The sequence below is a fragment of the Curcuma longa genome, chromosome 1, assembly GCF_044706935.1.
Source record: "Curcuma longa cultivar G26 ecotype Majalengka, Jawa Barat chromosome 1, ITB_CL_G26_1.1, whole genome shotgun sequence".
Lineage (NCBI taxonomy): Eukaryota > Viridiplantae > Streptophyta > Magnoliopsida > Zingiberales > Zingiberaceae > Curcuma > Curcuma longa.
In genome coordinates, this window is record NC_133861.1 from 10,917,624 (window position 1) to 10,943,809 (window position 26,186).

The window sequence follows — 26,186 nt, forward strand, 5'->3', positions numbered from 1 at the left end:
AATAAAGTTGCTATGAAAATTATGTACAAAAATAATGGCATAGGCCCGGATTAAATTGAGATAAAGCCATCTATTAAAATTAAATAAGTATGCTTATAAACTAACTAGAACAATAATTGAAGACAAATATATTATTTTAATTTAACAACTCGACCGCTGTAAGGCCTAGCTTATTCTATGTTTCCCTTATGTCGGCGAATAATATGTCGTCATGTTTCACCATTTTATTCCATTCATTCAGATTGAAAGCAAGTTGCGTTTGCATCCAATCCAACCCAAACAGACTTTACAGGTTTAGGTGGTGGATCAAATTAAAATTAGAGGTGAGTAAAAGTGTAATTAAATTAAATTAATTGATTTAATCAATTAAATTTTAAAATCTGATAAAGTTATTTCAAAATTTCATTTTAAAAAATTGATTATTTTGGATAATTTGATTAGGTTTTGATTTTAAAATTTAAAATCTGATTAAACTGAATAAATTGATATTATCAATCGAACTAGATCAAATTAGAGCTGTATGCACCACTATGTTGTTGATTTAAATGTGACGTTAGTTTTCAAACCAGCACCACATTAGTGGAGCACTTCAATTATTCATAAATATTTTTGCATTTTTTATATTTTCTATTAAAGGTATTTTTTGTTATTTAAATGTATTATTTTTATGTATTATTTTTTATAATGACTATTCTATAGCTAGTATGAACAGAAAATTTTTAGGGAGGCTATAAAAATTATCAAGTAGAATTCTTCTCTTGATTGAACAGAAAAGTATTAACATCAACTAAATAAATATTTAAATAATTTAAAAATCCTAATGATGAAATAAATAAAAATAATCTTAATAAAAGGATTGAAATTCTTTGGAACCTTTGAAAAAATTTTAAATAATATTTTTTTGGACCTAAGATTAGATTATTATGGGTTATACTATATAACAAATATACATTTCTAAATAAGTTTTGATTTGATATATTATAAGTTACATGACTCAAATCAAAAGTTATGATCATTAGAAGCTATATCCCTACATTAATTTTTATCAATTTGTCAACACTACACTAGGGGTGCTTCAATTATTTGTAAAAAAATTCTGTATTTTTTCTATTAAAGGTATTATGATTGACATTTAAAGGGATTATTTTTGATCAAATAAACAAGTTTGATTAATTAGATCGAAAATTTAATTTATTGATATTTTATTGGATTGGTTTGTTTGATTTTTTTGAAAAGATTGATCAGTTTGGCTAGTTAAAAAAAATTAATTTGTTCAAATTTGATTTAATCGATTTGATGAGTTTGATTTTGAACCAATTGCTAATCCTAATTGGGATTACATTTTTGGGTAAAAAAATCAAATATCACCAAAGTTTTTGTTACATGGCCAAACTTGAATTTGTATCAAAATGTTTTTTTTACAAAACTTGTTTTTTTTTTTGTAATTAACTCTTAACTGAATTTATTTTGTAAAAAAAATAATATGATGGATTTGTGATTTTAGATTCTGCAAGATCTGATTAATTTAAAGCGGGAGTTGTTTAATTAATTAAGTAGTACAAACATTTAAGTGATGAGCTGTTAAAGTCACAACACATAAAGCTGCTTTACTAGCTCCTACTTTCCCTAACCAATACATAAACCAGATTTATTATTTTTTTAAAATCATTTTTAATTAAAAAAATTCAGAAGAAACCGAGGCAGTAGTTGGCAACACATGCTCCTCAATAATACAAGAAAATAATCATCTAGTTTGTGCCTACAAATCCATTATTTCTCTTAGTTTATGACTCTCATTAGCTCTTTAGGAATTGTTAAGCTGATCACTGGCTGACTAATTGATCTGCTGTTACCTTTACTACCTGTAATCATTGTGATTTATATCATAATCATTTCCCTAATTAAAAGGCAAAGATTACGTATCTGTATGAAAAGTCAGAGACATGTCAGTAAGATTATTGGCTTATCAGGGAATATATATTATGCATGGGAAAGCTTTCCCAACTTATCAACCTGAAAAGTTGGAGATTAGTTTGCATTGCCTCCAGGTAACTTAGCACAAAAGCCATGCATGAGAGTGTTGAGGGAGCACCAAAATGTGTGGCCTTTTGGATGATTTGACCCACCAACTGTGATTCCCTGCAATAGTATGATGATGCTGCATGCCTTGTGAGCTGTAAGCACAAGCCATTGGTTTCTTATTGCCATTGACTTTACTTCCCTAAAACATGTAAAGATATATATATATATATACACACAGTAAAAAATTAAAAACAAGTTGAATTTTGCATGATTGCGTTGACAGTGAGTCACATGCCTTCTCTACTGCAGCAATAGGTGAGGCCAAAATGAGGGGCTCAATTATATGTAAGTCTTTCACACCTTATTGTTTTGTTCCTCAAGTAAACTGTTCTGTTTTTTTTTACTTTGGAGTGTAACTTTTGTTGGCACAGTACGTCGTTTAATTTCTTGGAGAAATTAAAGCTAGTTCTTTAAAGTTTCGGAAAAAGTGGAAAGTGAACATTTAAATACATTTTCCTTGTCGGAGCCAAATTCAATACAAAGTAGGTTAGCTACTTTTTTTATATGCTTTGAAGTCTTTTCTGCCTTTTTTGCTTAAGTTTCTCTATAGGTCACCTAAAAGGCATACATATTGTTTCGAGATGAGAGATTAGTTGTCAGTCAATTTTGTACGAGAGGGAAATTTTCTTGCAATATTTCATGTCTTTTTTCTTTCTTTCACAGTAGTGGTGATCTTCGTCTTCATTTTCTTCATATTTTGATGTTTCCAAATTATTTAGAGAATTTTCTTGCTCATAATATATGGATCACTATGGCTTAAGCCAGAAGGAAAAATGCTCGACATTTTTATATCGTGATCGATTGACGACGGAGCCAGCAGGATTATATATATAATCTTGCAACATTTATTCTTATTAATTATAACTCACTTGGTGGCGTGCAGGATGCATATTTCTCCCAGTCCTAGCTCTTGATCATGCATCAATGGAAGTTGTGAAGGTCTGACCATGGCCAAAAGGGTTGGCAGTGATCCTCCACGCTGCACAATAAGCTACTAATTAGGTTTCCATCCTCCACGGCATTTTCATCATTCTTGTTGCAATATCGTTCCATCTCAGATGCCCTGACGGACTGAAACAGATTCAAGCTTTGGTGCGGATGAAGCTGGCTCTCGCTGACTGACGTCGTCCTTGAAATGTCCTGCAAGTTGATGTCAGAGCTGCTCTCGCTCTTATTGCCGCAAGAACCTTCAGTTACTTTATTGAGATTGATGAGTCCTTGTGCCTTTTCCCTTCCTCTGAGAGCCAAAATCTGCACTGATATCCTTAATTAGTCATTTCTAGTGACAATAATATACTTCACAAGGAATATTGCAGTAGTGTACAATTAATTAATATATATACCTCAGATCGCAGCTTCTTCTTGTGTTGTTTGAGGGTCTCATTCTGTGACTTGAAGGCATCGAATTGGATCTTGAGCAACTCATAGTCCTTCTCCAGCTGCTTGGTCTTCCACCTGGCCCTCCGGTTCTGGAACCAGATGGCCACCTGCCTCGGGCGCATCCCAAGAGCGGCGGCCAGCTGCAGTTTCCTCTCCGACTCCAGTTTGTTCCCCTGAAGCTCAAAGCTCCGCTCCAGCGCCCTCACCTGTTCCGTGCTGAGTCTCCTCTTCTTTTCCCCTGCTTGCACGCCGTCATCAGAGAGCTCATCCTCCGGCTTCGCGGTCTCGTCCTGGACGCCGCCGCCGCCGCCGTTACTGATTCCCGATAAGTACATGGCTTTCTTCCGCAGTATCGGAGCCACCGCTGCTGCACCAAAATTAACTTCTCGTGCTTTAAAATTTGGAGGAGAAGTTTAGGTGGGAGAATTAAGTTATGGCGATTAATTGGCTGACTCACCGGTGAGTTCTTGCTGGGGTTCTTCATGGGGTGGTTGGACTTGTAGCAGATAATTTGGGGAGTAAAAGGAGGGTGTGCCCATACCATTGATGCAGGACATGGACTTCTTGGGGAGCGATCTGAGGATGGAGATGAGATCACCTTCTAAAATGTTATCACTGGCGGAGGAGAAAGACGATGGATGGCATGAGCCAGAGGCACGGAGGAGAGAGAGAGAGAGAGAAGATGGGCACATGGCTGTGGAAATATATATATATATATTCAAGTATATCATTATTGTATATCATATTATATATTATTAAATTATATTAATATGATTAATTAGGTAATTGGATCATTTGAATTGTTAATGTGTACAAAATGTATTGATAAAAGGGTTGGGCCTCAAATGGAAAGGCAAGGTAAACAGAAGTGAATTAAATTAAATTAATTTGGGAATTTCAGATCATTTACAATTTTCCTATGCGTCACTAAATAATTATTCGCTTAAAATAAATATTTGATGTGACCTTTCAGAACAAATTCACAACGGTGCGCTTTAAAATTCAGGCACACTTATTGCTCATGCTGTCCATTGATTAGTTGTATGTATTATCAATTCAATCTTATATTCTTCCAAAATGTTTGTTTAATTTGGTTTCATGTGCTTTGGCTTGTTTGTTCTACGATTTCACTTTAAACTTTTTTTTTAAATAAAAGGGGAAAGGATTCCAAATAAGTTTCATCTTATTCAAAAATAATGTTTGATTAATAGTTCCCACATATTATTATTGTTTTATATATTCTAATTTTGTTATTTTTTAAAATTTGATTTCGTTTGAGCTCTTTTCAGCACTTAAAAATATTAGATACGGTTTGATAAAATACAAATTTGAGTTATTCCTAACTAAACAAGAAATAAAAACCATATTAACTTAAAATTTTCTCTATACAAATACTAAAAACTTTAATTATTTTAACAACAATTTTAGACTTTTTAAACTTTTTTTAAAAAGGTGGTAATTTATTTTAAAATATTAAAACTAAACTAATCTTTTTGATAAATTATAAAAATTAATAACTTAATAAATTATTTTAAAATTTTGACTTAACATAGTTTAACCTAAATAATAATAATAAAAGTACAGCTTATTAGCTGTAATGAATGATATATCGACGCGACTTCCGAGTTTATAGGAGGAAGAAAAGGCCGGCAGTATTTTTCTTTTTTTTTAAAATCAATTTCCGAGTTTATAGGAGGAAGAAAAGGCCGGCAGTATTTTTCTTTTTTTAATCAATTTCCGAGTTTATAGGAGGAAGAAAAGGCGGCAGGATTTTTCTTTTTTTATCAATTTCCGAGTTTATAGGAGGAAGAAAAGGCCGGCAGTATTTTTCTTTTTTTATCAACGTCGATCATCACAACTTGCTTGCGGTTGCGGCGCTTTCGCTTCTGAAGAATCCGGTAAAGGGCGGTAACGTCACGTGTGGGCACCATCTCTTCCGCGGCCGTTGACTGCGTTATTCCTTCTCCCCTGACTAATTCGTTTATAACGATTTCCCCACCTTCCCCTCTTCTTAAGAACGCCGCTGGAAACTTGGAGGAGGAGTAACCAGAGGAGTCTTGGAGCGCACTTCTCATCCCCTGCGAGGACCCTCTTCGTGGCTTCCCTTCCTCAGGCAATTCTATCTTTCTCCCTTTTCGAGCTAATTTGTTGTTGGAGTTTTTTAATGGGTCTAAATGCCGGCGATTTGTGGCAACTTGAAATAGAACGATCGCCTATTGTGGGTTTTTCGTCGAGGATTAGTGGGAGAGTGTTGCTTTTGTTTGCGATCTCGGGGTTTCGCTAGGAGCTGATCAGGTACTAGTGTTCTAATCTTTTTTGTTTTGATGGGTTTGGTTCTGTTAAATATTCTTGTGCACATTGCGTGTTAGGTTAATTGTTGGCTATGTTCTTACTGTCGTAACTTCGTGCCTGATCTCTGGAACCCCTGGAAAAGTTTGGTTTAAGAGTCGAATTTTGAGCTCTAAGCCTATATTAGACTTGCGTTGCATTGGATCAAAAAGGAGAAAAGTATACTTCTCGTGTTTCTAGTTTCTCTTTCTGTTCACCTTCTGGCACTTTCCTGCAACCATTTACTCATTACTGAATCCTGCCGTTTGGAAACTATATGATTGGATGTGTGGAAATTGCAAGTTCTTTAAGGATTGAATGATTGCTTTTTTCTATGACTTATGGATGGATACATTCTTTCTTGGTTCAGTACTGTCGTAAATTTATAATTACGGAGCGTCCAAATACTGAGCCATGGTGATTCAGTTAGTGTCTGGAAGCTATCATTTTGTATACGAAGTTATTCTGATAAATTCTGGTTGGTTTCGAAAGTGACCATATTGTTAACACTGTGAAATAAATCATATGCTTATTTATGCTGAGATTGGACTCCACGATGGTGCTACATGGTTTTTAGTAGCTGGGTGTTCAATTTTTTTGGTCAAGTTGTAATCTTGACTTCTGAACCATGTTGAGTTTCTACAAAAAGGTTCTCTATAATAATTGCAAATTGATAAAGTTTGATCTTAATTATCCTTCAGGTGCTTGAGTTCTGAGTCTACTTCAGGAATCACTAACTCTTCCAAGTCCAAGGAATGGCTTTGGCCGCATCAGTTACCCGGGTGGATTTTGTAAACATTCAGCAACATGGAGCACTGTTGCATGCTAATCATCGATTGCCAAATTTCAGCAGTTTAAATTTGAGAAGGTTAGAGAGAAAAATTAGAGCTGGATCTCAGATAACAAATGCTAGACGAGTGGTTGAACCAGAGGTCGATATTAATGATCCAGAATGGAAGAAACACTTCCAGGAGGATTTTGATAAACGGTTCAACTTACCACATTTGAAGAATATTCTTGACATTAAGCCAAGGCTAACAACATTCTCACTCAAAAGCAGGTCATCTATGTTTTAGATTATTTTTTAAAAAACTATTTTTTGTAATTATGATTATATGATTGATCTTCTTTGAAGAAAAATTTCGAATAGAGTTTCTTTTCACATGAATAATTGAAACTTGTATTTTCGTGCCTAAATTACCTGGTTTATTCAAGAATTTGTCTCATGACAGACGTCCTATAGATGAAGATAATGGTGCAAAACATCAGGATTGGAATGGCTATGTAGATGATGATGATAGAGCACTTCTCAAGGTTCATCAACTGATCTTTATTCTTTAATAGTTTCATACAATTTTTCTATTGCACATGAATTTTAGCTTTAGTAAGTCCAGTTTGAAAAATACTTAGGTTTATTAAGTAAAATTTCAAATGCAACAATGTGATTTTAAAATTCTGGTTAGATCCATCTCAAAGGAAAGGGCACAGAATAGCCATTACATACACGTTTCAAGCATAATTCTGTAAGCAAGTTTTCAGGATCCTGTCAATAAACGAATATATTTGTCATCAAAGTGATAATCTTCATTATTTCACTTTAAACCTAATGGATTTGCTTTGGTCAAATATGGTTGTTTGAAGAGCTATGAGGCTGAATCTATTCATGAGTTCTGGTTTCTGATATTGTTCATGGTTCTTAACTTCATGGTTATCTTACTATATCAATTTTTCCAGGATCTCTATGAGCATAATAATCTATTGTAAGAGAGAGGGACTTCTCTCAGAGAATATTCTGAAGTTCGTATTTTTGTTTCAGAATATTCATATTCAAGGTGTAAAATGAAATAAATTAACTTTGGCATTGGATTAGATATACCTGCAGGATATTGTGAGTAATAGAGTTCTCTCAAACAGTGTTGAGAACAACAGAGACAATATATCTTATATTATTCTGCAACTACTAATTTATCATCCCCTAGCAGAAAAACCACCCTTTTCGTTTGGTTTGATATGGGTCCTGACTGGATGGCTTTGTATTGTAAACTATTTGTAATAACTGTGCATACTGGTTTTATTCTTCTTTCTTTCTTTTCAGGTTATAAAATTTGCTTCCCCAACTTCTGCTGGAGCCGAATACATTGACCCTGATTGCAGCTGGGTGGAACAATGGTACAAGCTAATACCTGTATACAAATTAGTGATTTACTAGAAGTGTAGACTCCTTTCTTATCTTTTTTTTTCTTATGTATTTTCACAGGGTGTATAGAAGTTGGTTTTATCCTGTTGGATGTATTGTTTTAGATTTTAGTTAATTCTCTGAAAGATACTTCATTTTTATGCTTACATTTGAGATGATAGAATTTCAACTTCGATCTAAATGAGCAACTTGTAGTCTATCATTTTATGTGGAATTATTTTAACTAATTACAGAATTTCTCTTTCATACTTTGAGTGTATGTAGGAAAAGCAATTATGTTTGAGAAACTATTCTATTTGATTCTTTTTTTTACAGTTTCCAATTGTATTTATAATTATTCTGCCGATCATGCTGAAACATGAGTTGAGAGGGCCAAATGTAAAGACTAGTACTTAAGCATCCAAAACATAATTTTGAGAACTCTGATGTCATTCTCTCGCTTTCCTTCTATAACTCTTTCCGTTTTCCCAACATGAATTACTTTTTGCTAAAAACCAAAACTGACAGTTATTTATGTTTGTGTATACTTATCACTTTCTCTTACATTAACTTTGATTTTTATTTTACAAGGGTACACCGTGCTGGACCACGTAAGCAAATATACTTTGAACCAAGGGAGGTCAAAGCTGCAATTGTTACTTGTGGTGGGCTTTGTCCTGGACTTAATGATGTAATTAGGCAGGTTGGCTATTTTAATCTTGATTTGTCTAATTTTTATTCATTGTAAATTCATTTCACATCTACAATTGCTTTATGCAATTATGTCATTGTTGAATCCCAGTCTCCTATTTATATGGTCTATTTGCAAAAGGCATATAAAATACTGTAAAAGGAAGCCCCTTGTAATTCAGTTCTTGTCCTGAAAACATAGTAATTTTATTTGTAGTAGTAGAATGATGAATTTTCTACCAGGGAACTTAACATTTTCTGTTACTGGATATTTTGGGGCTGCTTGATTTTGCCCTCTAATAATCAAATATGAAATGAGGCAACCTAAAAATTACGGCTTGTGATGGTACCAATGTAACTGTGCAAAATACCAGGTGGCTAAAAGAGTTGAAACTAAAAGAAATGGTCTTATAAGCCTGTCTTTAATAGTGTTGCTTGCTCTCTTAAAACATTACGGTCACCGTTTCATGTAGTATTGGCACATTGTAAGGGGAGGATGCAATTAAGAGAGATTGTGATCTGATGTAATTCTCCATAATAATTTTCATAGTGAGAGAAGTTAGTTTCCTGTGCAAGTAAACAAATCTTAGAAGTTGCAACTTACAACTATGGTTTTAAATGCAGTGCCATATTTACTGTACTGAGCAGCATTTTCAGTCTGAAAGAAACAATATAATTCTACTACTTGGTTAATAACAATTTGTTGGAATGTATAGTCGATAGTATTTGGAACATCACTCAGACATGCATATTATGTTAAGCTGTGGTCAATTGTTCATAGTGCAAATCATGGAAACAACTTATGTGTCTGTACTTGTTCACCATCTTAATTACTTGTTGATAACAGTAGTATATTTTTCCTCTTTTTTTCAGAATCATAACATTAAGAAGATATCTTTGTCTTGTTTGTTTCAGATAGTGCTCACGCTTGAGATATATGGGGTAAAAAATATTGTTGGAATTCCATATGGTTATCATGGATTTACTGATCCCCGCTTATTAGAAGTGCCGGTTTGAACATTAACTTTTGAAGCATTATTGATCATTAAGTGGGTATTTCTACTTTTGTGGTCTAAGAGAAATATTTTTGGCAGCTTTCTTGTCAAGTGGTGCAGAATATTAACCTTGCCGGTGGAAGTTTCCTAGGAGTGTCTCGTGGATCACCAACTACTTGTGATATAGTTGATAGCATTCAGGTACATTGAGTTATTGGTTAAGTTATAGTTAATTGATTGTACAGTCGCATTTGAACAGTCTAGTACTAATTAGTGATTTCCTTGCAATACAAAGGCCAAGGCAATAGATATGCTTTTTGTATTGGGTGGAGACGGGACACATGCAGGGGCACTCGCTATACATAATGAGGTATCGCATGAATTAACTTAAGATATTAGAATTTCTCTTATGATCTTAATTGTGTAGAACATTTTCCTTATACAACTGTTCTTTCCTGGAAAATTAGTTCCCATCTGTTTCACAATTATGTGATTATGCACAAGAATTTGTATCACACAGAGTAATGATTATCATGGTTTTCGTCTGTTGTTATTTTATTCTCTTAAACAAGTGCTGCAAGAGAAAACTGAAAGTATCAGTTGTCGGGGTGCCAAAGACAATTGACAATGACATATTACTTATGGACAAAACATTTGGCTTCGATACTGCTGTAGAAGAAGCTCAGAGGGCCATCAATTCTGCCTATATTGAGGTAAAAAATTTGCAGCATGATGCTTCTCATCGAAAAAGGTAAATTCTGTTTTTTTTTACTTGTCATTTTAATGCTTGCTCTTGTGTAGGCTCGTAGTGCTTACCATGGAATTGGAGTGGTCAAATTGATGGGAAGAAGAAGTGGTTTTATAGCAATGCATGCATCATTGTCCAGTGGTCAAATTGACATATGTCTCATCCCGGAGGTTAGTAATATCCATTTTTATTGGGATATATTGTCATCGTCAGTTTACTGAATCACCTCCAATTGAAGGTGCCATTCAAGCTGGAGGGGCCTAATGGAGTCTTAAAACATCTAGAGTATCTCATAAAAACAAAAGGAAATGCAGTCATTTGTGTTGCTGAAGGAGCAGGACAAGTAAGCTCATTGTTATAAATCCTTTTTCAACTATATGTTCAAATTCTACGGCATTTAATAAGCTGCACTTGTGTGCCAGTGTGTTCTTCACCGAATTACTTGTTATATTGCTGAACTTCAGTTTCCCTGAATCATTTTTGATAAAAATCCCATTATTTCTTTCAGGAATACCTAACAAAATCAAATGCAAAAGATGCATCAGGAAATGTTGTTCTCAGTGATATTGGAGTTCACATTCAGCATCAGGTTTGTTTTAAAAGTACCTTATTTTAGAAAGGCCAGTCAATCCTTACATAGGTCAAGTGAGTCATATTTCATACAGCTTTTGTGAGAATGGATGTGAAATTCTTCTTTCTATGAAGAAAGAAGTGAAAAAACTGCTGCTAACTGATTAATAATAACAACAATAACAGTAAAAGCTTATATTATATAATTTGGGTGAGGTATCATTCAAGCGTTTGATATCCTTCCCTCGGTTTTGCATGATCAATTCAACAAGGACTTGTAAGTAGCTGGTTAACGTGTGTTTTTATTTTGATAGATAAAGAGATACTTCAAGGAAGCAGACATTCCATCAGATGTGAAGTACATCGATCCAACCTACATGATCCGTGCTTGCCGTGCCAATGCATCTGATGCAATCCTCTGCACTGTCCTGGGCCAAAATGCCGTAAGCTTCATAATCACTCTGCACCTAGCTCAGGCTTCATTCACCTCACTTGTTCCAAATGTTGGAAGAGTACTGACGTGCATGCATTTAATTAATTTGGTTATATACCGATGTGTATCAGGTACACGGTGCGTTCGCCGGGTTCAGCGGCATCACGACAGGCATATGCAACACGCATTTCGTGTATTTCCCGATCACGGAGGTGATCGCATCGACCAGGCATGTGGACTCCAACAGCAGGATGTGGCACCGATGCCTCACATCCACTGGCCAACCCGACTTCGATTGAACATTAATGTTAATTCAATTTTTATCTTTTTAAAATAAAAATCAAATATAGGATACAAATTCTTTGTTTCAACTGGCGCAAGCAAGAGCCTTGTAGTTATTTTATTTTATTTCATTTGATTTTTCCCACGAATAATTTTTTAGTACGACGGATGAGTGGGAAGTATAATTAAGTTTGTTCCAAGTTCATTCATCCAATCAACTTGTTCAACTGTGCAATTGACGTGTGGAGTTATTTATTTTATTAAGTGTGTTCTTTGCTCCAGCCATTCGAGAAGTTCGTCTTGGTAATATTATTCTAATCTATGACCTCACTTTTTATTTAAAAAATGAACAGACTAAAATCTAATTTTTATTCTAAAATTGTTATCGATATTTTGGTACTAACATATTTATAATATAAAAACGTCGCTAAGCCTATATGCTAACATATATACAACATAACATATATTCTAAAATTTATAACATTTACCTCGTGTGTCAAATTAGTGGTTCATGTGTAATCAAAAATCGGTCGCTATAGTCGTTCATATAAATATTTCGTGACCATTAATGCTTCAATCATGAGGAGCCCGAGGTGCAGTTTCTGAAGTTGATTGATTGACAGATGAGCATGAATTAGACTACTTTGATTGAAGTCCCTGTGACGGGAGAATATTCAGCAGGACCAATGAAGATATGCATCCACGAAATTGCTGAATGCAGCTATAGAATAAGAATCAGAAGCATAATTCAAAGACTGGCCACATTGCATTAACCCTTTTTTTCTTCTTAAATATCTTTTTCCTTTAAAATTATGGTAAATGGAATTCTTCCATTTACCGCGACTGGCAAGTAGCATTTACAATTGAGAATAATTGAATAGGAAAATTACCTAGATTTCTGGCCTAGCAGAAAGTTGTTCTTCCGAACATTGATGATGGATTTTAGTATGTTCTTGACTGCAACTAGGAGAATTACCTTCTTCGTATTGTTATTATTCCTCTTTTCGGCCTTCCTTCTTAGCCAAGCAGCTCGGGGAAGCCGCTCCCGGTCCGGACCCAGTTGGACCGGGGCCCAAGGCCGACACCGGTCCGCGGGCTGCTCGGCGTCGACCGCACCGCCCGCGGCGCCTCGAGGCTCCGCCGGAGGAGCTGCTTGATGGCCGCGATCAACTGTTCTGCCGGGTCGACCGCCGCCGCCTCGGCGGACCTGAAGCTCCGGCAGAAGGCGGCGTGCCGGCCCATGGCTTCTTCCGTCGAGATCAGGAGTCCAGAGCGTAGGAACTCATCCCGCACGGCCTCCGCGCAGAGGCCGCATATCCACTTCCCCCCGTGCCGCTCCCGCACGACCTCGATGTACGCCGGAGTGCACTCCTCCGTGAGGCCGCAGCAGTCGCACGCCACGAACTCCAACTCCACTACGGCCGCCGCCGCCGCCGCCACCACGGAGGCTTCTCCCCCGCTACTAATCAACGTAGTCGACATGACGAAGAAAACAGAAGCAGGCTTTTCACCTGGATCCAGAAATCAAAAATAGCCCTAAAAAAAATCTGGAACTTAAATTTTCTCTAAAAAAGAAAAAAAAATACAGGCAAGCATCGACTTGGTGGAGCAGCGGCGATGGAGGAGGAGGAGGAGATGAAGTGCTACCTTCTATGCCCGGAGGACTCCATTTCTCCGCCGTCTCCACTCGCTGCGATCGTCGGCGGGGACTTCGACTCTTGTTCTTGAAGCTTCCGTTTCACTCGATTTCGGTAATTAAGCGTTTTTCTTTTCGTTGTTTCTTCTGTTGCTACTACGACGGGTGGGGTTTACGGTAGGGATGACCCAAATGGTTTTATTGGCTGGGCATAGGGCCCCGCATCAATAATTGATCACTACCAATTGCATTGCGTCGCGTCGGTATTAGACGATGGAGGGGACCCACAGTCAGTGTTGGGGGGCCTATCTGGAGAATTCTCATTGTGCAAGAGGATGCCAGCCGTCTGCCAACTCATATATTGAGCGGCCAACTCATGGATGAGTTGGTGGGGCCAGACAGACGCCGGATGATTAATGCCACCTCATCTTATATTATTATTTATTATTTTGATCATCACTATTACTATTAAAAATAAATCTAATTGCTATATTTTTAATAAGTTTATACTGATAAAGGGTACGTGTGCAACAAAATAGAGAAGACAAGCAACTCAGACCTTTGTCTTCTTCTACTGGGCCTTATCGCGATGAGATATTGAGATGTGTATTATTTGCACACAGTAGGGCAGTGTCATATGCCAAACTCTCGCATGGAATGGAGTGTGATGGAGTACGCAATATTGTCGAACTATATGATGAATATAAATTATATTATCTTTGGACATTTATATATATTTATATATTAGGAAAATAACGTTCCAAGTAGTGATATTTCTTTGTATCTAATTAAAAGAAAATTGTTGAGGTGGAAGGCATCTGCCGCTTTGGTTACGGAAGTGATAAGGGATAGAAGAGGGCCATGAGCCATGACTAATTAATCATGCAGCACACCACAGCAACTGGTTGGGTGGGTAAGGAACATTGACCATCTATCTACTCTTTGTTTTACATATGGAGATGTGTGACTTGAGCCATCTTAATTTGAGGCTTCAGGCCTATTTCCTTGGAGTTGATTCTCATACTTTCAAGATTAATGCTCTTAATTGTGCTTTAGGAATACAATTTAATAAGCTTATTTGAAATCCTAAAGCATATTTGAGTGTTCGGTCGGACATGAAAGGATGAGATGATTCAATAAAGTAATCACAATCAAATACTTTTGAACAGTTGGATACAAATCAAGTCAGTCTTCGATATACCGACTTCCTTCATATTGGACTTCGATAGACATGCTTGTTTTAGGTTGGACTTAATAGACCGACTTCCTTTAGGTCAGTTTAAAAAACATCGAGTTACTAATAATTTCTTAGAGCAAAGGTATGAAAATGACTTAAGAAAGAGATTAGAAGGGTAGACAAGATGAGCCTGGACAAAACTCCTCTACCTTTCCGCCCAGTTTACTTGGAGGTGCGGAAAGAGAAACTGCAGAAAAATTTCTCTTGCATGCATGCATCCTTCGTTTACCTCTCGAAATTTTTAAGAAAGAAAGGAAAGTTCATCCGTCTGCGGATCATTTTTTCTCCCAAATCTGTCCCCCCGAAATCGGGCGGAACGCGGACGGACGAAAAATAAAAAAAAACCTCGCCACGGGTTCTCCGCGCTCACGGCGCTGCTCGCCATGGAGGCCCAGGCGGCGGACCGGGGGCGCTTGATCCGGGCGCCGCGCCCGATGTCGATCCTCTCCGCTGCGCAGGGCCTCGGCGGTGCGATGTCGAGGACATCGCAGATACAACCACTCGAGCTCCGCTAAGCGCCCTGCTTCTGAGGCCATCTTCCCGGATCCGGACGTCGCCAGGGCACAAACCCACTCGACAGGACCTCCAGTCGCTCGGTGGTTCCCCTCGGCCGATCCCCCTGCGATCTCGGGCGGCATGCCCAATCGGAGCCTCAGATCGACGCGGCCAGTCGTGCCACCCCCTTTCAACTCGTGATCGCCATCGCCGCCGCAGCGGATGGAGTCGGGAGAAGGACAGGGAGGCGCAGCAGAGATTATGGCGATTATCTTGGCTAAGGCGGCTTGCGCTTTGGAAGCTCCGACGCGGGACAAAGCGGCATGGCGGAGTTGGCCACGGGCTCCGCGGCCGACAGGATCCAAAGAAGCCATCGACAAAGAAGAAGAAGAAGAAGAATCGAAGCTGCACCTCATGCCGCTTTTCGTCTTGGTCCTGCAATAAAATCTCCACACCGCCCAGCTTACTGATGCTTAAAAGGGTAAAGCAGTTCCCGCACCGCCTTCGCCCATCTCCGCCGCCACCACCGCCTCCTGCTCTGCTCCTCCTCTTCCTCCCTCTCCCTCTCCCCTGCGGGGGAATGCAAATCCGCCGTTTACTCTCCCTGCGACGAGGATTTCCTTTCTCTTCCCTACAGATTCATTTTCCCTAAGGATTCCTTTCTTTTCTTCATCCATTGAATGAAGTAAACATAGCATTCAAGTCAGACTTTGGAGAAAAAAATGGAGAAAATAAATTAAAAAATAATGAGAATAGAGAGTTATGAGATTGTTTGTTTTGGTAATCAAATTAACTTTAAATAGAAAGTGAAATGATGATTCTAATTACTAAAATACATGCTTCTTTCTTTTGTTGCCGAGAAATACATCTTTTGATGATCAACGCTTCAACAATTGCGTTTGTTAGTGATGGACGCTTCAGCAATTGTCAAGTCAAATTAGAATTCCAATTTGGACGGACCAAATTTGAAAACGATTCAAGCGGAATTGGGTCTTCTATCAAGAACCGACTTGATCAGAACCCGATTTCAGCTTAAGTCGGTTTGATTAGATCCGAGCTTGACTTACATTGGTTTGATCAAACCGACCCAATTTGATTTTTGACGGTTTGGTTTTGGCGTAGACTTTCCTCACCGTATAAATGCCAATCATCTTAATTATCCTAGATCGTGCTTAGAGCATCATTTTAAATTGCTCAACGATGATTGAACATCAATTATTAAGTTGTGATCGTCTATCTTATCTAGCTTTCTCAATTAGCAACATATATACCCCTTCGGTCTGGTGTGAAGAGTTCTAAATCATTGTACGTGATTAAGGAAACAGGGGGTGGGGCAGAGGCCTTATGCATGTCCCTGCGTGGCCCTTCACAGGGATGGCCAACCTCATGTGCCACACCGTGCTCTCGGCCATCTTGCGTGTGCTCAGATTTTTGTACGCATGTTCCTTTTTATCTATCTGCATTCTTTTGTGCCAAAACCTTCCACGAACGTCAGTGTTAAAATCCTCCAAAGAGATCTGCTTGTCCTCATTTGGAAAACGCAGCCCTATGAACATTACACGCAGATGTAGCCAGCAATATATAGCTTGCTGAAAGATTCGATTTGATTCGATCTTTCAATACTCTAAAAGCATGGCGTTCTCCAAAAGAGCTTGTATTTTTTTTTCCTACAATCCAACTTCTTTTCGCTGTTGCATTTCCAGAACAGATTGGATGTCAAGGAAATATATTTCCTCGCTGCTAAAAGTTGCTGCTAAACGATGGAGAAGCATGGGTGCATCATTATTTTACTAGGTACAAACACTCACAAAAGTTTCAGGTGCGAAAGTCTCAACCTCGGAACTTGTTCCATGATGAACAGAGAGCCGTATGACCATTAAAGCTTGGCCATGGAGTTCTAATCTGTGGAGCTACATTTCCTGTTGGGTGTGAAGTGTAGTTCTCCTTTAATTTGTTGCTCTTTTTGCTGACAAAGAGAAGACGATTCTAAGCCATCTGATACTATGACAGTAAGAACTGGCAACTTAAAGTGAAAGCGGTAGCTTAGTTTTCAGCAATTAATTGTTCTTGCTTTGTTTTACAGATCTTGAGTTGGGTGCAAAACAAGTTTCAGGAACGGCAGGAGAAGAAGAGACTATATGCTCTCGTGAAATCAGCCTATCTACCTCATCGTTAAGTGTTGCTTTTTTTTTTCTTTCTTTATTCTGAATTGAAGCTGTAGTGTTTGATTAAATTCCCGAACGTACAGCACATGCAAGGAAGCATTAGTAGTAAGAAAGTGGTTGCAAAAACAAGTTTAAATTAATTAAATCTCTTCTCTGCTGTGCTCTTCAGGTTCTTTACCTAATGATCCAAAGGAAGAATTCAAAGATTGGCCACAATCACTACTGGCAATTGGAACATTTGGTGACACTGAAATCAAGGAAGAATCTCACAGTGGTCATCACTTCCAATGTATAGAACCTTCACAAGACTTATCTGATTTCGGTGTTGAAGAATTCAACCAGTTAAAAAAAGAGCTAAAAATGTTGCTCTCACTCAAGTCAAAATGCAAGTCAAAATCCAGCAGCAGCAGTAATGGATCAGAGATCGTGGAAGAGGGCAGAGGAAATATGCCATTAAATAGATTTCTGAATTGCCCATCGAGATTGAGGGTCGATAAGACATTGACTACGAGTCTGGAGAGCTTGGAAAGTGATAACAATGGTGATATCTCCCCAAGTACAAAGATGATCCTGGTTGGCAAAATGAAAGATATGTTGCTGGAAAATCCTAAAGCACTCAAGAAGAAATCAGTCTCTTTTATCATCAAGAAGCTGTTTGCATGCAGCAGTGGATATGCACCAGCTCCAAGCTTGAGGGATCCAATTCCAGAATCAAGGGTGGAGAAGGTATTGTTCGAGGTTAACATATTTTATCTTGTTAAAGTTTTACATTGTAAAATTAGTTTCTATAGTATTATTTGTTCTGGCTTCAATGATGCATTACTACACATGCTGCAAGGCAGATGTTAAGAGCAATTCTCACAAAGAAGATACACCAGCAAAGTTCTGCTCCAACTGCTTCAAAGAAGTGCATAGAAAATAAATCAACAGAGGAAACACAGGCTGGAGAAGAAGGGGATGATAAGGGCAAGGACAAGTGTAAATGGGTCAAGACAGATTCAGATTGTGAGTCTAAAAAATACAGATTTCTGATTATATTTTATTTTTGATATATATGTTTGTTCTGTATATTAATTTGAATGCATATATTTGTTCTTTTTTGCCTCCAGTTATTGTTCTAGAGATCTAGGAACCCAGTGATCAGCATTTTCATGGTAAGTTGAAAAATAAATAAACTGAAACCTATTAAAGAAGATGACATTGATTTTATCTAGATGTTAATTTCCTTGGCTCCTATATGGTTTGCAGGTTCATGAAGTTTTCTCTCCAATAAAACACAAGAACACGACGAAGCTCAGAATAAGAATGCATAAGTGGATTATAAATGACATTGTTCATATTTTTGCTCGCTACTTTTGAGCAATGGAGTGGCTTGCGCTTCTAAACATGCTGAGAACAAGAAGATTGAATCTTAGCATGATGAACAAAATGCACACTACTTGTAACTTTTCCTTATTGTTCATCTTCAGCTTTGCAGAATTTGACTTAAAAAAAAAAACTTGTGCTTTTTTCTTTGATGAATTATATACCTCAAAGACATCATCGTTATTAGAATATGCACGATAAAAATGGAAAGGAACTCCTAGGGAATCAATTATTTTATCAAATGAACCAAATGCAGCACGAGCAGTAAGCACAGTTGCAGCAATTCATGGTTCAATTTCTAATTAACAAAATTATTTTTAATTTTTTTTTATATTCTGTATTTAGAACTGATTAATACTCAAGGTAATAAGATCAATCCTACTAAAATTCAAACATATGACGTGTCCTATGTAAAAATCGAACTTTCACTCCAGATCATATGTGAAGAAGTAAATCGAAAAGCTACAATTGATCATGACCTAGGAGGATATTGCCTTGATTTTATCGAAATTCGATCATTGTCTACTTCAACAATTTATTTCATCGTACCCAACTCAATTATACTTCAAAAGCAAGAGTCTGACCTAACTCTTACCATCAAACCGTGCCCCGGATTTATTTCATATAAAATGCCCCTTGAAACATTTATCTTTTGTGCAGGGAGGTAGGAATGGCAGATAAGGCCCCCATTTGGCCACGCTAAGCCATTCTATCTCGCAGCCTTCCAACACGCGAATCAACCTTAAAGCCATCATCCCCAAAAAGAGACACAGAGACACTGAGACTTTCCTCAAGAGCTTCACCTGCATTGTCCATGGCCTGCACCTCTCTCCCCAAACACCCTCTCACGCTCCTGCGAGCTCCCATCAACAAGTCGCCACCCTCGCCTGCATTCCCCTCGCTCTCCAACGCATCGCATTCCCAGTTCTTTGGCATCAAGCTCTCCGCTTCATCACTCGCAAACCCTTCTCGCTCCCCCAAGAGATCCATGCTCGTTTATGCGAAGGTACGTCTTAGTTTCTCCCTTCTTGTGCGCAAATTAAGATTTTCCTCTGCATAATGTATAACAATATTCAGCCTGGACTTTGTTGAACGTATACATGTTTGTAGGTGTCCGAGGGGGATGTGCCTCCATCCTTTACTCTGAAAGATCAAGATGGGAAAAATGTGTCTTTTTCTAAGTTCAAGGGCAAGCCAGTTGTGGTATATTTCTATCCTGCTGATGAGACTCCTGGATGCACCAAAGAGGTCAGGTTTCAATTAGCAGTTGGTTCTTCTAATTACCTAGCGATATGAGACAAATTTCGACTTGTGAGTCCATGACTTTGGACTTGCCTAAACATGCTTAAATAGACAGTTCATTTTGGTTGATACGTAGGCTTGCGCCTTCAGAGACTCCTATGAGAAGTTCAAGAAGGCTGGAGCTGAGGTTGTGGGAATAAGTGGGGATGATCCTTCCTCGCACAAGGTAAGCAAGATTCTAAGATTTAATTTGACTAAGACTTCCACTGAAAGAAGTTTGTTTTTGAAAATTTCTAAACAGGCCTTTGCCAAGAAGTACAGACTGCCATTTACCCTGTTAAGTGACGATGGAAACAAGGTGAGGAAGCAATGGGGGGTGCCTTCAGACCTCTTTGGAACACTGCCTGGAAGACAGACCTACGTGATTGATAAAAAAGGGGTGGTTCAACTTGTCTACAACAACCAATTCCAACCGGAGAAGCATGTCAATGAAACACTGAAGCTTCTTCAGAGCCTATGAGATGCTCTTCAGCTTACTTTAGCGGGCAATGTAATTAATTACCATGACATTGATCGGTATCTCCTGCCTTATTAAGTGTACTTTTGGTTATGCGATTTTTCTACTGAAGTCGTATTGTGCCTGTTTTACTCCCAATTAAGATAGACGAAGGAATGAATTGCATAAGAGTCATATCTTTCCTTGTTTATCTAGTTTTATGGTTTGCTAGCTAATTTCGGTGGCACCGCGAGCAGCCTGCATTTCACCTTCACGTCGTTGCACAGGAATCACAGCAGCCATGGTCACATAATCACGGCTCACGACCCCAACCACCGTGAGCTCCGGCCTTGCCTCAAGTTCGCGGCCAGCCTCCATGAGCTCCGGACAGGGCCTCACTGGTTGACGTGCTTCACTGAATGCCCCTTCTTGCTTAGGAATCATCACCATGAATGCACAGTGTCATTGACTTAGTTTCAAGTGTACCCTTATGCAACTGGTCAAACATGTAAGAAAAAATTTGTTGGATGATGTCCCAGCAGGATATCAAAAATTTAGAATTTAAACCATCAGGATTTGGCGATTTCAATCTAACCAAACTTTTTGCTGCAATTTCAATCTCCTGAGCTGTGAAGAGAGTTGCTAGGCTAGCTTTGCAGGTGGGCGTTTTCTTTCAACTCTAGTTGAGAGAATTTCTTCAAGATTATCTTTCAGATCTTTTTAGTTCAGAGATTTTAGCAGAATTTAAGGTTTTGAGTTGTGGTAACTGAGCCGTCTTTAACTGAGGATGTCAATTTTAATAAAACAATGATAATATAAATAAATAAATAGGTATGAAAGATTTGATGTGGACAATGAGCGAATGGGTGGCTTCACTTCACTTCAAGCTAAGCCGACATGGCATGCGAAAGGGGGCGACCGACGAAGCGTACAAGGAAAAAGCCTCTCTTTTCCTCTCCTCGTCGCTAGGGCAATCAAATCAATCGCCAAACCACAGAATGCTGTCGGTACCACGATAAACTCATGGCCAGCCGATGCGAATGACGCAGTTGCTACTGTCGGCTACAGTGAGTTCCTTTTTCTTCCTTCCGTGTGGCCGGCCCTGGTGCTGGCCGATACTTCATCTTTATTGCCCTTTGATTCGGGCGTCTCATGCTTCGCTCTCTTCTCTTCCATGTTCTTGATTCCTGGAATATATCTGCGCGGATCACTGCAAGGCAAGAAAGTAAGGATCTTGGTGGCTGGGGCTGCCTTTCCTTGCTCCAATTTCTTCCTCCTATTCTTGCTTCTGGGATTGTAGTATCCTTTTGTGGGAAGATTTATTCTACTGGCGCTTAATTATCCATAAAACCCCTTTCTCGATCCCGAGACCCAGCTCTCTGGATCCTGGTTTACGTTGCCGCAAGTAAAGTTTGCTCCTTGGGAGGGGGGCTTGCATTCTTTCCACTCCTTTAGGGTCCTTTCCCCCTGATTTGGAGTTTTGTTTTTCAATTTTCTCCCTTTTGGGTCATGAAATGGGCTAAACGTGGCTGCGGTCTGAGATGACGCTATCATCCTGCCGTTGTCATTATCCCATGGTTTGCTGCTTGAAATCGTCCGTCCGCTCTGGCCTGCCTAAGCCTAACCCTCCGAAGTCACAATGGGGAGATGCCCAGCATGCGTCCACAAATCCACCTCCAGTCTCAATTACGCTGGAGAAGAAGCCTTCTTGCGAGAAGGTTGTGATTGAACAGAAGAGTGCAGCAGAGGGGAAATGTGAGATCTTGCTGAAGAGCAGCCTAAAAAAGCCGAGAGTTTCAGATTCAGAACAAAACGTAAGGGGCAATGTTAAATGGCTGGACTTCTTCGGAAAGGAACTTGTTGAGATCAAGGAATTCGAACCTACGTAAGTTTCTTGCCATTCTTTTCTTACCTTGCTCATTGTGGAATTGACAAATAAACTTACTTCTATTTGCAGAAAATATACTCTGATTAAGCTTCACGCTATTCTAGTAGCAATATGACACTATTGATTTAGTTTACTTTTTCTTCAGATAAACATCTTATATACATCTGATTATTTGAACTACTATGGACATTTCATTAATTTTAATTTTTTATTATGGCTCCTGTGTATAAGAACTATTCCGATTTGTATATGAAGTAAGACCTTAATACCAAGTTTATTTAAAATGGCTATTTTTGTTACTTTAAACTGTAGTTGAAGAATATCAGGTAGGCGTGATGCAATCTGTTCAATCCTTCAGATTATTTATTTAAAGTTGTTTTGGTGGGTTTGGCAGTAATTGGTTAATAATAATGATGATGATGTGTAAGAAAAATCAAATGATAATTGGAATATCTTAAAAATTCACATAAACAATGTTGTTAGATTAATCCCGGAGGTAATGATCTTCCTTCTTGATTCACTTATAGGGCAAATCTGGAGCACACCCTATTAGGATTTAAATTCCGATCTTCTTATTTGGTCCTCTGGGTACTTTACCACTATACCACCTATAAGAGTCATTTTAGGAAAATGCTATTCATATATCTGATGGATTTGAGTAAGTAGGAAACTGTAAAAGTTAGGAATAATATAGTAATATGCGAGATAATTAAATCGATAACTGGAATATCTTAAAATTTTCCAGAAAACAATGTATAATGTAAGCTGTTCATACAACTAAACATTTGAAGCTTTCTCTCTATGGCAAATGTCATGCTCTCATCGATATTGCTTGATGATATGTATTTCGAACTCATTGATCTTTTATGTGAACATTATATTATCATATTCAAATTTTATTTACTGCACAGCATGCATGTAATCAGCTTGTTAAATTTGTTTGATTCTTCTTTTAATATCGTGAACTACTCAAACTATTAATTTGAGCTTCAACTGTTGACTAAAATCAATCTTGACTTGCCTTTCTGCATCTTAATCAGACATACTGGTGATATTTTGTGCATACAGATTGTTCATACAAATTGTTCTTGACTTCTTGCATGCAGCGAATTGGAAGAATCAGAATACTACACGGACGACAGCGTTGGGTGCGTTTGTGTGATTCAATGACAGTGACTTATTCCTTTTGGAAAGTATTCTTATGAGAATATCAATCGATTAAAAACCTCCAAATTCCAACTTCTTAGATCCTTAAAATTTTCTCAAATTGTCGAGTGTAGGGAAAAAAATAAATGTGTAAGTTGAAGTAGAAGCCAATTGTACTCTGTTTCTCGTCGTAGAGTTTACAGAACTGTGGAAATATATTCATGTTAGCATGATTGAAAAACCAGGCGAGGGGTTTGCATTCGTACCTGTGGCTGTTTGTTTCGGTCATCGTCTAATCTCGGTAAAGATGAACTGGCCATGGGAGCATAATGGCTGGCATCCTTGCGGTTTGTTTACTAAAGTTAGATAGATTTTTTCTAGACTCCATTGGACTGTACATTAGACAATTCGAAGTTTACATTAGACAAGTTACCACGAAATGGAGATGATACGGAAAAGGAAATGGTATGATACATTTCATTTGGGGAGGGATTCAATCAATCTTCGACGCTGGTGAAGGGAGCCGTTCACTCTTGACTCTACTGCCAGCTAGAAACCATCATATAGCATCCATAATAAGGGAGGAGAAAGAAGCAAAGGCCGTCACCGCCAAGTCTGTCAAATCATGCACCATAAAGGCATGGCCAATGGAGGCAAGGGACGCACTGGCGATTGTCGCCTTCTGTATAATAAGTTCCTTCTTTTCTATTCCCAGGCTGGTGATTGCGGTGGTTGATTATTGATGCTTGAAGAATTTCTGTCTTCCCCTTGATTCCGGTCGTCTCATGCTTCGTTTCGCTCCGTCCCATGTTCTTGATTTCTGGAAGATATCTACGTGGATCGACCGCGAGGCAAGAGAAGGAATGATCTTTGGTTCTTTTCTTGGGAGATTGCTATCCCAAGGGGCTTAAAGCGACCCCCAAAAAAAACGCCGCAAAATCCTTTCTTCACTACGGAACTCCGCTTTCTGATTCCTAGGGGTTTCGTTGCCTAGAGGGAAGCTGGATCCTTTTCGGGCATTCGCATGCGATTCCTTTGTTTTTTTTAAACCTGATTCCTAGTTTTCTTGTGTGTCTGCTTTGAGGAATCTGGAGGAAATTTCGGATTTTGAGGGTTTTCTTTTTGAAAAAAAAATCCCCTTTGGGTCATGAAACTGGACTTGCGTGGTTGTGATCTGACATGAGATTTTCATCCTGCAATTGCCATTATCCCCGCGTTTGCTGCTCGAAATCGTCCATTCGATGCGACCCACCCAAATCTCGGAAGTCGCAATGCCGAGATGGTCGAAATGTTGCAACGCCAGTTCCTACTGTGTTGGAGGAGAAGAATTCTGATGAGAGGATTGTGATCGAACAGAAAAGTGCAGAAGAGGATGTGAACTGTGAGATACTGCCGAAGAGCAGCCTAAAAAAACCAAGAAAACCAGATCGAGAACAGGTTGTAAAGGGCAACGTTAAGTGGATGGATTTGACAGGGAAGGAACTCTCTGAGATCAAGGAATTTCAACCTCTGTAAGTTCATTTTCACAGACAGATTCTGATGCACCCTGAGATGGTTCTTTTTCGCTTTATCTTTGGATCTAGTTATCCCATAAGCTCACTCCAGTTTGGTAGAAATTTATCATTTAATTTCTAGTGAAATTCCATGCTGTTCTAGTGTTTCATGTGACCAGCAACATGCCTTGTTGATATGGCTTGCTTTTTTCAGTTAAGCATCCTTCCTACTGCAGTCAAGTTTGAGTTACTTTTAAGTTAGATTCTTGCTTCTTGTCTATATTGACCTATTCCAATGTCCTCGAGTAAAACCTTATGGCTAGATAATTCTCCTTGTGAAATTGTTGATGAATCTTTCTAGTTGGAAGTTTAGCTTCATTCCCTAAGTTCAAAGTTGTGGAATTGTTTAACTAAATGACACTTTCTACCTAAAATTGGTTATTTTGATGCTTCTCATTTCTTGCAGCGAATCTGAAGAAGAAGATCACACCAATGGCAATGCAGGATGCATCTGTGCGATTCAATGATGAGGAATTACTTTGGATGAATTCCTGAGACCGAACGTCCAGTTACTTCAGAAAACAACTTGATCCTTTGATTCTGTGTTTATCATCCAGGGATAAGTTATGCCATAAAAGCCAGCTTTTGAGCTCATTACAATTTTTTTTTCTTGGTGGAATCTTTTTGATTGTATTCAAACTAAAGGGATTGGTTCATATTGATCATGGCTCTGGCTGGATTTATATAATTGTAATTGTTTCTAAATTATTGGTTGCAATTGAATTTAATTCATCACAACATTATGTATATATAAGAGTTAGAGCATCCACAATGGATGCTTTAACGGGGTGTTATAGTCCCCAGGGCAATGGTGCAACGGTAGGACATCCGGGTTGTAACCTAGGGACCCGTGGTTCGATCCCCAGCTACGGCGTATTTGCAGGAATTTTCCTCCAAATGGGAAACGCAATCAAAGGATGCTGGACATCTAGATTGGCCGTCGTATGCGCTTCCCGATTTACCCTGTTGGTCGGTGGGAAATTTCCGTGGGACCGGACCGACCACCCCAGGGATTGAGTCCATGAGACTGACTGAGATTTATCATTTTTTTTTAACGGGGTGTTATAATACCATTGTGGAGGGGTGTTATAATACCCTTCCAGTTGAACGTGTTCAATTAAAAGTGGAGTGGACCAATTAGGAGGCTGGTCACCTCATGTATTTTTTTATTTTTTAAATATATTTATTAAAATAGTTAGTTTTAATGGTTATTTTAAAATTAAATAAAATTTTATTAATGATTAATTTTAATTTTTATTAAAAAGTTATAAATTTTAAA

The 26,186-nt window shown here is 38.3% G+C and overlaps 6 protein-coding genes across 10 annotated transcripts; 4 read left to right on the plus strand and 2 right to left on the minus strand.

Moving 5' to 3' along the window:
- Positions 1–2,932: 2,932 nt before the first annotated feature.
- On the minus strand, positions 2,933–4,109 carry LOC141830914 (homeobox-leucine zipper protein HOX21-like). Its single transcript, XM_074718366.1, has 3 exons — positions 3,920–4,109; positions 3,426–3,829; positions 2,933–3,333 (listed from the first exon to the last, which is right to left on the minus strand). Exons 1-3 carry the CDS (start codon positions 4,017–4,019, stop codon positions 3,004–3,006), a joined length of 834 nt encoding a protein of 277 aa, XP_074574467.1. The 5' UTR covers positions 4,020–4,109; the 3' UTR covers positions 2,933–3,003.
- A 2,415-nt stretch (positions 4,110–6,524) lies between these two features.
- Positions 6,525–11,923, plus strand: LOC141830896 (ATP-dependent 6-phosphofructokinase 5, chloroplastic-like). The gene is made up of 13 exons (XM_074718345.1): positions 6,525–6,850; positions 7,023–7,104; positions 7,886–7,959; positions 8,558–8,669; positions 9,572–9,667; positions 9,751–9,852; positions 9,947–10,021; positions 10,224–10,364; positions 10,453–10,569; positions 10,638–10,742; positions 10,908–10,988; positions 11,284–11,412; positions 11,534–11,923. Exons 1-13 carry the CDS (start codon positions 6,546–6,548, stop codon positions 11,699–11,701), a joined length of 1,587 nt encoding a protein of 528 aa, XP_074574446.1. The 5' UTR covers positions 6,525–6,545; the 3' UTR covers positions 11,702–11,923.
- A 505-nt stretch (positions 11,924–12,428) lies between these two features.
- Positions 12,429–13,466, minus strand: LOC141830933 (uncharacterized). 3 transcript variants are annotated; one of them, XM_074718394.1, is made up of 2 exons: positions 13,332–13,466; positions 12,429–13,195 (listed from the first exon to the last, which is right to left on the minus strand). In XM_074718394.1, exon 2 carries the CDS (start codon positions 13,164–13,166, stop codon positions 12,702–12,704), a length of 465 nt encoding a protein of 154 aa, XP_074574495.1. In that variant the 5' UTR covers positions 13,167–13,195; positions 13,332–13,466; the 3' UTR covers positions 12,429–12,701. The 3 variants fall into 3 exon arrangements, with proteins under 3 accessions (XP_074574495.1, XP_074574503.1, XP_074574487.1); XM_074718402.1 differs by having other exon boundaries at positions 12,429–13,220; XM_074718386.1 differs by having other exon boundaries at positions 13,271–13,346.
- A 3,589-nt stretch (positions 13,467–17,055) lies between these two features.
- Positions 17,056–18,535, plus strand: LOC141824069 (protein NEGATIVE GRAVITROPIC RESPONSE OF ROOTS-like). Its single transcript, XM_074711305.1, has 6 exons — positions 17,056–17,061; positions 17,136–17,223; positions 17,387–17,943; positions 18,060–18,222; positions 18,327–18,371; positions 18,466–18,535. Exons 1-5 carry the CDS (start codon positions 17,056–17,058, stop codon positions 18,344–18,346), a joined length of 834 nt encoding a protein of 277 aa, XP_074567406.1. The 3' UTR covers positions 18,347–18,371; positions 18,466–18,535.
- An 806-nt stretch (positions 18,536–19,341) lies between these two features.
- On the plus strand, positions 19,342–20,509 carry LOC141846407 (peroxiredoxin Q, chloroplastic). Its single transcript, XM_074734444.1, has 4 exons — positions 19,342–19,588; positions 19,693–19,830; positions 19,961–20,050; positions 20,126–20,509. Exons 1-4 carry the CDS (start codon positions 19,397–19,399, stop codon positions 20,342–20,344), a joined length of 639 nt encoding a protein of 212 aa, XP_074590545.1. The 5' UTR covers positions 19,342–19,396; the 3' UTR covers positions 20,345–20,509.
- An 811-nt stretch (positions 20,510–21,320) lies between these two features.
- Positions 21,321–25,621, plus strand: LOC141835841 (uncharacterized). Of its 3 annotated transcripts, XM_074723224.1 has the most exons (3): positions 21,321–22,205; positions 23,315–23,356; positions 25,314–25,621. In XM_074723224.1, exons 1-3 carry the CDS (start codon positions 21,862–21,864, stop codon positions 25,372–25,374), a joined length of 447 nt encoding a protein of 148 aa, XP_074579325.1. In that variant the 5' UTR covers positions 21,321–21,861; the 3' UTR covers positions 25,375–25,621. The 3 variants fall into 3 exon arrangements, with proteins under 3 accessions (XP_074579325.1, XP_074579333.1, XP_074579342.1); XM_074723232.1 differs by lacking the exon at positions 23,315–23,356; XM_074723241.1 differs by lacking the exons at positions 21,321–22,205; positions 23,315–23,356 and adding an exon at positions 23,384–24,865.
- Positions 25,622–26,186: the final 565 nt, after the last annotated feature.

Excerpts from the sequence above, each read along its gene's own strand:
- LOC141835841 (XM_074723224.1), top strand. The coding sequence starts at position 21,862 with ATGACGCTATCATCCTGCCGTTGTCATTATCCCATGGTTTGCTGCTTG. Across the intron at positions 22,206-23,314 it reads ATCAAGGAATTCGAACCTAC|CGAATTGGAAGAATCAGAAT; the intron begins GTAAGTTTCTTG and ends TCTTGCATGCAG. Across the intron at positions 23,357-25,313 it reads TACACGGACGACAGCGTTGG|CGAATCTGAAGAAGAAGATC; the intron begins GTGCGTTTGTGT and ends CATTTCTTGCAG.
- LOC141824069 (XM_074711305.1), top strand. Across the intron at positions 17,224-17,386 it reads ATCAGCCTATCTACCTCATC|GTTCTTTACCTAATGATCCA; the intron begins GTTAAGTGTTGC and ends TGTGCTCTTCAG. Across the intron at positions 18,223-18,326 it reads GGTCAAGACAGATTCAGATT|TTATTGTTCTAGAGATCTAG; the intron begins GTGAGTCTAAAA and ends TTTTGCCTCCAG.
- LOC141830914 (XM_074718366.1), bottom strand. The coding sequence starts at position 4,019 with ATGTCCTGCATCAATGGTATGGGCACACCCTCCTTTTACTCCCCAAAT. Across the intron at positions 3,830-3,919 it reads ACCCCAGCAAGAACTCACCG|CAGCGGTGGCTCCGATACTG; the intron begins GTGAGTCAGCCA and ends ATTTTGGTGCAG. Across the intron at positions 3,334-3,425 it reads AGAAGAAGCTGCGATCTGAG|ATTTTGGCTCTCAGAGGAAG; the intron begins GTATATATATTA and ends ATATCAGTGCAG.
- LOC141846407 (XM_074734444.1), top strand. The coding sequence starts at position 19,397 with ATGGCCTGCACCTCTCTCCCCAAACACCCTCTCACGCTCCTGCGAGCT. Across the intron at positions 19,589-19,692 it reads CCATGCTCGTTTATGCGAAG|GTGTCCGAGGGGGATGTGCC; the intron begins GTACGTCTTAGT and ends ACATGTTTGTAG. Across the intron at positions 20,051-20,125 it reads ATGATCCTTCCTCGCACAAG|GCCTTTGCCAAGAAGTACAG; the intron begins GTAAGCAAGATT and ends ATTTCTAAACAG.
- LOC141830896 (XM_074718345.1), top strand. The coding sequence starts at position 6,546 with ATGGCTTTGGCCGCATCAGTTACCCGGGTGGATTTTGTAAACATTCAG. Across the intron at positions 10,022-10,223 it reads CACTCGCTATACATAATGAG|TGCTGCAAGAGAAAACTGAA; the intron begins GTATCGCATGAA and ends CTCTTAAACAAG. Across the intron at positions 10,365-10,452 it reads TCAATTCTGCCTATATTGAG|GCTCGTAGTGCTTACCATGG; the intron begins GTAAAAAATTTG and ends GCTCTTGTGTAG.